The sequence below is a fragment of the Zingiber officinale genome, chromosome 8B (genome assembly GCF_018446385.1).
Source record: "Zingiber officinale cultivar Zhangliang chromosome 8B, Zo_v1.1, whole genome shotgun sequence".
Taxonomy (NCBI): Eukaryota; Viridiplantae; Streptophyta; class Magnoliopsida; order Zingiberales; family Zingiberaceae; genus Zingiber; species Zingiber officinale.
In genome coordinates, this window is record NC_056001.1 from 32352084 (window position 1) to 32362757 (window position 10674).

General features: G+C 37.8%; 1 protein-coding gene across 2 annotated transcripts; it reads left to right on the top strand.

The window, feature by feature from the left end:
* The first annotated feature begins 4 nt into the window (after positions 1 to 4).
* On the top strand, positions 5 to 7903 carry LOC122014387 (lipoxygenase 6, chloroplastic-like). 2 transcript variants are annotated; one of them, XM_042570611.1, is made up of 9 exons: positions 6 to 589; positions 2537 to 2817; positions 2940 to 3177; positions 4098 to 4424; positions 4508 to 4593; positions 4673 to 4780; positions 4916 to 5217; positions 6095 to 6361; positions 7010 to 7903. In XM_042570611.1, the coding sequence occupies exons 1-9, from the start codon at positions 223 to 225 to the stop codon at positions 7770 to 7772; spliced, it is 2739 nt and encodes a 912-aa protein (XP_042426545.1). In that variant the 5' UTR covers positions 6 to 222; the 3' UTR covers positions 7773 to 7903. The 2 variants fall into 2 exon arrangements, with proteins under 2 accessions (XP_042426546.1, XP_042426545.1); XM_042570612.1 differs by lacking the exons at positions 2537 to 2817; positions 2940 to 3177 and having other exon boundaries at positions 5 to 589.
* Positions 7904 to 10674: the final 2771 nt, after the last annotated feature.

Below are 10674 nucleotides of genomic sequence, written 5' to 3' on the forward strand. Positions count from 1 at the left end.
TTAATATTGCCTGTGACTGAAGCTCAGAGCCAACGACTCTGTTCCGAAGCTCAGAGCCCATTACTCTCTCTACCATCCTCTCAGTCTTCTTCGTTTATACGATAAAAGAGAAGATCTCATGATCCCTCTTCGATCCTCGCACCTCTCTCCTCTTCCGCTTATCCTCCAAAGCTTCCTGCGCTCTTCTGCTGTTTTTAGCAGTTGACTCGATCGGTCTCCCGGATGTTCTCCGCCAAGTCAACCTCCTGCTTCTGCCCCGCCAAACCTCAGATCGGGGCTGAAAGCGGCAGGAGGGCGCACCAGCTGTGTGTTGGGAACCGCCGCCAGCGGTCCGTTGCGGTCCGGCAGGTGCGCGCGGTGATTAGCAGCGACGACAAGAGCGTCAGCACGCTCCCGTCGGATCCGGCGGTGGTCCCAGGAGGCGCGTTTTGGTCCCCGGCGGACTCGATCGATGTCAGGCTGGTGCTCACGGTGAGGAACAGGATCAAGGAGAGGTTGGTGGAGAAGATCGAGAACCAGTGGGAGTACTTCGTCAATGGGATTGGGCAAGGGATAAGGGTGCAGCTCGTCAGCGAGGAGGTCGATCACGGTGGGTCAGCCATTACAAAAAGCCTCTTTCTCAATCCCTTTCACTTTACTTTCGTGGGTTGTGTTTAAGGGTGAACAAAAGATCTATTAAATCAAATTCGCCTTAGTTTAGATTTTAAATTTCACAAATCCATTAAACTGATTACTATGCAACTTGACTAATAAACAAGTTGATTAATAAGAAAAGTTTGGTTCAGTTGTTCAGTTTGGTTTTTGTCTAAAAAAGTTAGTTTTGATTTGTTCAGTTTGATTGGTTCGGTTTTTTGAACCGATTGTTCACCCCTAGTGTTCTTATTACTTTATTAAAGTACAAAAGAGGGGTTTGTTTAGTATGCTATAGGCCTCGTTCATGATGTTATAGAATGGAATGCAAAATCATCTTTGTGAGGTTTATGTGAATTTGGATTGAATATCTCTCTTGTTGCATGATGCTGACTTTGGGCTAACCAATTAAGAAAGCTTGACTAAATTTACAAAAATATAGTACTCAAGTGGAACCTTTTGTAGAGTGATCTTTTGATGCTTTTTGAAATATTCATCCGTGAAATGCCACTTAAGTTCTGTTATGTTCTTGTTGTCTTCACCCTTTTGTAGTGCTTTTTGAAATCTGACTTTGGGTTCAAGTGAAAAGAGAAACAAACAGTTACTAAAATATCAGCATTTGCCATAAAAAGCTGTCTATGTACTTTCTTCAAATGGTTACCGTTTGCATTTCCAATCAATATATTTGTTATTGTTAAAAGGTTGTGACTTTTTATCGAAATGATCTTTTTTGAAATAGTTTTTCTTTTCTTGGTTGGAGTAATTTTCTGCTGAATCTGTTTATTGAATTGTTGCAACTTGATTTTACAACTTTTTAAGATTTATGGAATATGATTTTGTCTCCTTTTACAACTTGAGTGCACCTATGCATTATGAGTTGGTTGTCAGATCTTCGGGGAGGCTTGTCGTATGCTATGTTGTATGAGTAGGCAACAATATCCTCTCTAAAGAGTCGGCTTGTGGTTACTAATAAAACTTAAGTTTTCACCTAACCGCATGAATTCTAGGAACGAAATAAGAACTGGAATCGAAAAAACACAAGACATGATTAAGTTTCATCAAAAACATGACATAATATACAAGCATAAATAAAAACAACAAGGAACCTGATTGAAGAGCTATTCTCCTTGTCCTTTAGCGTTGTCTGGAAGATCCTGAGGAAGAAGAAGAAGTGGAAGCAAACGGGGAACATCTTTCAAGAGCTTAGGGGTGATGACACTGAAAAGTTTTTTGTCAATGGTGAACAAAAAACTAGGTTAAGATATAATCCCCTAAACCTTGGGGACCTCCACTTATATAGGTAATCAATCCGTTATCAGTCTATAGATGATAACGGATCGGACTAAAGGGTTATACACATTCAACTCACATCCGATAATCCGTAATCCAATAAGCTTAAGTTATATCACTTTAATGGATTCGGTTTGTACTCATATGCACAACTTACAATTAAGCTCACTAATTAGAAAAAAAAGGTAGATCCGCTACTTAGCGGTCCCCCTAGTGCTGACCCCACGGATATGGAAGGAGGTAAATGCAGGTACACAAGTCATAGGCGCATGGTGGGGTAAACCCCAGGTCGTCAGTTTCTGAGAATCGACCCCTGGCCATTGCACCAGAGATGTCATGCACCCACCGTTTGTGCTACACCTTGGGGCAAAGCTCACTAATTAGAGATAATAACTAACAGGTACTTGAATCATATTCTAATACTATTTTTGCTACATTTGTAGTATTCTAGTTCCCATGCATTAATTCTTTCTGGCTTAAAACAACTTTGTTTAGTTATTCTACAACAAATTCTATCCTCTCTAATGAATTGTCTGCTTTCTCTAGCTTCCTTTTAGAAGAAAGTTATAGAACATGGCGATGACTAATTACTTTTTTTTTTTTTTTAACTTGCTAGATACTGAATCAGGGAAGAAGAGTGTGGAGGTTCCTGTGAGGGGATTTCTACCAAGATCGCCAAAGCATCCATCATTTGTTGAGTACGCAGCCAATCTGACCGTCCCATCGACTTTTGGCCACCCAGGAGCCATTGCCATTACCAATCTCCATAAGAAAGAGTTCTACCTAGTGGAGATCGTCGTTCATGGTTTCAATGATGGGCCTTTTTTCTTCCCTGCAAATTCGTGGATCCATTGTCGTGATGATAATCCAGAGAGTCGGATCCTTTTCAGCAATCAGGTAAGAAGACGTAAGAAAATAAACATTCTAGTGATAACTTTTTTTGATTTTATGATTCAAGAGTTGAGAAATCTATTCCATTTGATGATCCTTTTTTTTATTCTTATTTTTGATATGAACAGGCATACTTACCTTCACAGACTCCGGATGGATTGAAGGATCTTAGACAAAACATGCTAGTCAGTTTGCGTGGCAATGGCAAAGGCGAAAGGAAGAAGTTTGAAATGATATATGATTATGCCCCTTATAATGATTTGGGCAACCCTGACAAAGATACCGATCTTGCTAGGCCAAATCTCGGTGGCTCGGATAGGCCATATCCCAGACGTTGTCGCACTGGCAGACCACCAACTCAATCAGGTATTTGAAGGAAATAAGTGTAACCTTCTATTAACTTTTGCTGAATACAACAGTATCTGCATGTATATTTTCTACTTGCTTGGTTGGTCTGTCCTTCATAGATTCTTCCATCTGAAGGAAGTCATGATCATCAAAAAGAAAAGACATCTCCTTCCCTTATAAATTCTCTTCCTCTTGTTTTATCTCTCTTTCTCATCAATTCGCATTGCATGACTATCAAAGAGCTGTAAACGAGCCAAGCTTTGTGATGTTCAAGTTTCTTTGATAAGCTAAGTGAATCAAGCCAAGCTGAGTCTAAAATGAATCAAGCAATTGAAGTGGTTGTTCAATCTTGGCGTGGTTTCTTTTTTACAAGTTTGAGTTTAGTTCAATCTTGATTCGCTTATATGTCAAACTTATTTGATAGTTCGAAACTTTTACATTTTAAAGTTTATTTAATTAGTTGTTGAGCTTGATAATACAAGTTTGTTTGTTCATTTTGAAAGTTTCTTTATTTATTTACTATGTTGATAAGAGTTTTGTTGATGAACATGGTTCACAAACCTTAATATTCATGAACATTTCACAATTTTTGTTCGCAAATATTAACGAGTTGAACACAAATTTATTCAAGCTTGTTCATTTAGTTTAATGAGTTTAATTGACTTTGTGTGTATTGAACAAATATAAATAAGCTCTTACCAAGTCGAATATCAAGTTTAGGATGTTTGATTCATTTACAACCCTAGGTTATCTCACCTAAGATCACCTCTTGAGAGTTATCACCTACTTATTTGTCATGTAGAAACTGCACTATCTCACATGCACAATGAGAGCTGTTATAAAGAGTTTTGGAAATATTTTTAAACTGGAATCTACCAAGTTATCGATGAGTAGCGCTAATACAAGTTCATTTTGCATGTGTGACTTGGGACATGCAGATCCCAGTGTGGAGAGCAGAGTGGAGAAACCTCATCCTGTATATGTTCCGCGAGACGAAACTTTCGAGGAGATCAAGCAAAATAACTTTTCAGCTGGAGCTCTGAGAGCATTATTCCACAATCTAATACCAGCTATGATGGCTGCACTCTCTAGTTCCGACAGTCAATTCCAGTGTTTTTCTGACATCGACAGGCTATACAAAGATGGTTTGCTTATTAAGAGCGAGGAGGAACAAGAAGCCGAGAAGCTACTTCCTGCAGTGCTCAGTAATCTGATGATGATGGGCCAAAAACTGATGAAATACGACATACCCTCGATTATATCAAGTAAAACCTAATGACTTTTGCTTACTTATCGAAACTGATTCTGTCTTTTAAGTGTGCTTATCTGATAAAGAAATTTCTTTCAGAGGATAGATTTGCTTGGTTGAGGGACATTGAGTTTGCTAGGCAAACACTAGCTGGTGTTAATCCAGTGGAAATTCAGAGATTAAGGGTACTACATGACATGTCAGGATGATGATGCTTTGTTATCTCACAATCTTTACTTATTTGCTTCGATTTCTTCATTGCAGGAGTTCCCAATACTCAGCAAGTTAGATCCTGAAATTTATGGATCACCGGAGTCGGCATTAACTAAGGAATGTCTAGAACATGAGCTAAATGGAATGAGCCTTGAGGAGGTAGGTAATAACAGTCAAAAGTATTTTTTATTTTTTTAGTTTTTACTGTTGGCCTTTCGGTGCTTTGATGCAACAGTAAAATTGTTTTTACTATTGGTCTTTCATGATAATTCCTTTTTGTAACTCCTTGCGCAGGCAATGAACCATAATAGGCTATTTATAATAGATTATCATGATATCCTTTTGCCATTTGTTAAGAAGATCAACTCCTTGAAAGGAAGGAAAATCTATGCCTCAAGGACTATCTTGTTTCTCACACGTACCGGAATCCTCAGACCAATTGCAATAGAACTCAGCTTGCTGGGTACCCCGTCGATGCTTTCTCAGAAAAAGGTTTACACTCATGGGCATGATGCGACGACAAACTGGATCTGGAAACTGGCCAAGGCTCATGTCTGTGCAAATGACGCCGGTGTTCATCAGCTAGTGGACCATTGGTAAGATTTTTCTTGTTGAATGTGAGTATAATGTTATAATGTAGATTGGTTGATATTTACAGACTAGAATGGTCAGATTCATCGAGTTGCCATGTTTAAGCAAAGTTTTTTAAAAAGAAATCTTCATTTTTGTTGGTAATTGTTTATTAGTGGAATTTAACTCATAGAATACCATCTAGTGGTAGACAAAAAAAATGGGCAAAAATCAAAAGGACGTCTCAAATTATGTAAATCGTCAAAAGGGTGTCCATTTTTCAAAAAAAGTCAAAAATACGCCCCACTAAATGTTTTATTGCAAGAATACCTGTGTAACAACTACTCTATAATTCCTATAATGTGTAACAACTAATACAATACTATCGTATTATTCTAGTAGTTACTTGGTAATTTTTACAACTGTGTAGCAGCTATTTAGCAACTTTTATGACTATTTTAAGTGATTTTAATAAAGTTAGGAATTAGAATTTAGGGTTTAACCATAATTGTGTCAGGAGTTTAAATAATTTTGGTAAGTTAGTAAAGAGTATTTTGCTATAATAGTATTCAGAGTATAAGATTTAGAATTTAAATTTTAGAGTTTTGAGTTTAGTTATAATTGTGTAGCAACTATTTAGTAGCTTCTATAATGATTTTGATAAACTTAAACATTTTTGACTAAATATTTTGGATACAAAACAGACGCTCTTTCATAAAAATGAAGATAGCATTTCCTGTTATCCTCTCAAGAGTTTGTAAAAATGAAGATAGCATTTCCTGTTTGCCATTCTAATCTGTTTTCCTATAGTTCATTCTGGACTCATACTGTCTAATGTGATCTGTTTAAAACTTCTGATCCAATTACTTCACTATTTGATGATCTTTTGCTTTTAAATTTTAGGTTGAGGACTCATGCTTCTATGGAACCATACATAATTGCTTCTCATAGACAACTCAGTTCTATGCACCCGGTTTTCAAGTTGCTTCATCCGCACATGCGGTACACACTGGAAATCAATGCCTTGGCACGCCAAAGTTTAATCAACGGGGGAGGTATCATTGAAAATTGCTTCAGTCCCGGAAAGTATGCAATGGAGCTGAGTTCCGCCGCATACAAAAGTCTTTGGCGATTTGATATGGAAGCTCTACCTGCTGATCTTCTTAGGAGGTAAGCAATCTGCTATTGCATGGCATTAGTACTTTTGTATTTTTACGCTTGAGTCAACAAAAAAGCCATTTGGTAGGGGTGAGCAGTTCAAAATTGAACCAACTGTGAACCGACCATATTGAACAAATCAAAATCAATTAAACTGAATTTTTGTAGACAAAGTGAATCGATCCAACTTTATTGTCAAAATCGAACAAATAGGACCGATATAAAATCAGTTAATTTGATTGGTTACTTAATTAACAAAACATTTCTTATCAGTTTATTAGTTGAGTTGCTTACATCAATTGACTCATTACAATATAGCACTCCAGAGATAATGTTTCTGTTTAATCGATTTGTGCAATTTAAAATCTGAAAACTAAATCGAAAAAATCAATGTTTTTTCATAAAAAACTGATTTTTCGGATCAATCAAATTGAACTTTCAAATTTGATCAGTCAACTAATACAGTTTAATGGATCTTTTGCTCACCCCTACCCCTACCATCTGATCTTCATAGAATTTCATAACTCATGCACATGTAGCTTATGTTATATACAATGAAAATGAGACATGTTAAGGAGTGAACACATTTTTAAGCATTTTCTTTTTCCAAACTCAAAGAATCCAGCTTTTATATTCTAATTGTTTCGACTGTAAACTCAGAGGCATGGCCGTCGAGGATCCTTCAATGCCTTGCGGAGTAAAACTGGTGATCGAGGACTATCCTTATGCGGCAGATGGTCTCCTTGTGTGGTCGGCAATTGAAGAATGGGTTAAGGATTATATCATTCACTACTATTCAGACGACAACACTATCACTTCAGATGTCGAGCTGCAGGCCTGGTGGGACGAGATCAAAAACAAAGGTCACCCCGACAAAAGAGGTGAACCATGGTGGCCTTCCCTAAACACCAAAGGGGACTTGATCGGCATTCTCATGACGATGATATGGACCGCATCAGGGCAACACGCAGCGATAAACTTCGGGCAGTATCCGTTCGGCGGTTACATGCCCAATCGACCTACACTCATGAAGAAACTCATTCCCCAAGAAGACGAACCTGTTGCCTACGAGAAGTTCCTTCACAACCCCCAGTACATGTTCTTATCATCTTTGCCATCGCAGTTGCAGGCTACTCAAATTATGGCAGTTCAAGACACCTTATCGACTCACTCTGAAGACGAGGAGTATCTTGGCCAGATGACTGACTGGCACACGCATTGGACCAACGACAGGCAGGTCATGAGCTGCTTCGAGAAGTTCTCCGCGAGGCTGGAAGAAATTGAGGAGATCATAAGCAGAAGGAACAAGGATTTCCATTTGAAGAATCGGAGTGGCGCGGGTGTTCCGCCTTATGAACTACTTCTTCCCTCCTCTGGACCTGGAGTGACTGGACGTGGAATTCCCAATAGCATATCGATATGATAATCTAGTTCATGAACTTGGATCAGAGAATTTAGATTGTGGTTTCTCAAGTCATGTTTGATTAATGTTTAAGTTTGTGGTAGAACAGTTTGAAATAAATAGTTTATACATCAATTAGTATTGGAAATAAATAGTGTATCTCGTATTTTGAAAACCCTTATCTAATTGTTGTAGTACTTTGAGTAAAGCTGCTCTATCAACACGAAGTAATTAGAGCAGTTTTAGTCAAAGTCATTCTAAATTAGGGATTCAAAATATATTTGATTTTCAGTTTGAAATATCTGTTGGCGCAGCGGGTCGATAAGAGGGGAGGGGTGAATTGTCTGAAAAAAAAGAAATACCCTTCTCGTTCTTTCAATTCTAAAAATACAACAATAAAATAATAAAATGATAAAAAATAGAGAAAAGACTCAAGAGATTGACTTGGTTATAACCTAAGTGGTTGTTAATCCAAGACGGTTGAAAAACTCAGAAACAATCTCCTTCTCTGAAGGCGGATAAGTCTTTTACACACTAAGAAAACTCAAACGTTGTTAGGAATTGAATACAAGAGTTGATTGATTATTTCCTAACTCCAGGGGTCATTATATAATTCCTGGAAATTCTATCTTGAATGTTGAGGGCGTCTTCAAAGGGGTTGAGGGCGCCTCCAAGGGGATAAGCGGATAAAGTTTTATCCACTTGCCAACGACCAATTTGACCAGGCCGAGGGCGCCCTCAAGGGCATTGAGGGTGCCTTCAATGTTGTTGAGGGCACACTCAATGCTGTTGAGGGCGCCCTCAATCTGATGAGGGCGGAGGCGCCTCCAGCTGCTTTTCTAGCATTTCTTTGTTTTCACTTTAGCTTCTGAAGTCCCGATTGCTTGGGTGATTGCGACCAACCGAAATAGGGTTCACCCGAATCCAATTTTTGATCTTCTTCTCGAGCAGACTTCCACCTCGGCTTCTCGTACCTCGAATGCTGCGCGCGTTCTTCTCGTACACCGGTGTACTCTTCCGCAGCTCTTTCGTCCTTCGGACACACCGAACTAGTCGACTCTGTTCCCGTGCAGTCCTTCTCGCTAGCTGCATCTTCCGCTTGACTTACTGCGCTCCTAAGCTCCTGCACACTTTGATACAGGGATTAATAACAAACAGGACCTAACCTAATTTGGTTGATCACATCAAAACAACCACAGGGAACAACAATCTCCCCCTTTTTGATGTGCATCAACCCAAGTTCAAGTAAGGGTAAAAACAGACAAATAGTAATTTAAAGAAATTACTAAACTAACATTTTAAGCATAAAGATTGCAATAATAGAATTGCAACACTAAGTAAATTTTTTTTAAAAAATTTAAAAATATTAACTTCCCCTAAACTTGTACCTATCTCTCACCCTTTAATCACAACAAAAAATGGTGTAATAAAAATTATAGTTGATAAAATATTTTCAAAATAAATTCTAAGTTAACAAAGCAAGTTTCAAATAATAGCATTAAATTTCTAAGTTTGAAAAAACATTTATAATATCAAATTTTCAACTGATTGACAAAAGTTTAATAGCATTATCTTAATTATATGTTTATCAGTTTGTCAATTAAATATTCAATTCGATAATCGGCTTCCAGGCTGTGGCGAGACACTAGGCCTTCTTGGTTATTGGATCATCAACCACTTCTAGACAAAGCCTTTTAAGGAATATAGACATTTAATTTCTCTGAAAGCCTAAACATAAGAGAATTTTTAATCTAAATAAGACTTGAGAACCCAATATAGGTTCTTTCCTACTGGATTAACTAAAAATTTAGGAGGTATATAATTTTTGGAAATCTTTCTAAGTTATCTCTGATGTTGTCTAATATACCAACTTAACTTTCCATAAATTCTAAGTTTTGATTTTTGAAATTTGTTAGATTTTAAGCATGCATCAATTTTCAGATTTTGAATTTGTATTTTCAAATTATCATTTTCTCTTTGTAAATTATCTAACAGTATTTTTAAATCAGTAATTTCTTTTTCTAAGTTTACTAAGTCTTTTGCAAGAACTTTGATAAAATAAAAAGACTGTTTCGGGTTTAGAGTACGTACCTCACTTACCTCTATTTTTGATGCTCCTTCATCACAGCTTTTTTCTGTTGATTCTCCCCCTTCATCTATGCTCATCTCTAAGCTGGTTTCTTCTTCAATTTAATGGTTGACTATCAGTGCTAATCCCAAAAAGGCTTCGACTTCAGATTCGGAGGACGACGAATCTGACCAAGTGACCTTCAGGGTATTGTACTTGGAGGATGTTGGCTTGTACTTTCCTTTCTCCTTTTAGTTGTTCTTTTTCTTTATTTTTGGGCAGTCATCCTTGATGTGCCCTTCTTCATTGCAATTGTAGCAACGGATCGTCCTTTTGTTGCGTTACGTTAATACTTTCTCGACCGCGATCTAAATTTATTAGTCTTAATAAACTTATTGAACTTCCTTACCAATAGCGCCACTTCAGTTTCATCGATCGACGCTTCGGAGTCGGGATCGCCCATCTTGGCTTGTAAGGCAACATTGAGATTTAACTTCTCTATTTGTTTGAGTTCTGCAATTTGAAACTCGTGAAGTTCGAAAGTAGAAAATAAGTTTTCTAGCGTACTTACCTCAAAGTCCTTAGAGATGTAGTATACATCTACTAAGGACACCCATTCTGACATTCTCAGGAAGGCATTGAGTGCATATCGGATTGAATCTCGGTTTGTTATCGATTCTCCGAGGTTGTTCAGTTGAGTTATTAATTCTTTGATTCTTGCTTGGAGTTGTGCTACCTTCTCTCCATTGTTTATCCGGAGATTTGTAAGTTGAGTCCGGAGGATGCCCGCCTTGCTAACTTCGTTTCTGAGGTGACTTCGTGGAGCTCCAGGAATTTTTCCCAGAGGTCTTTGGC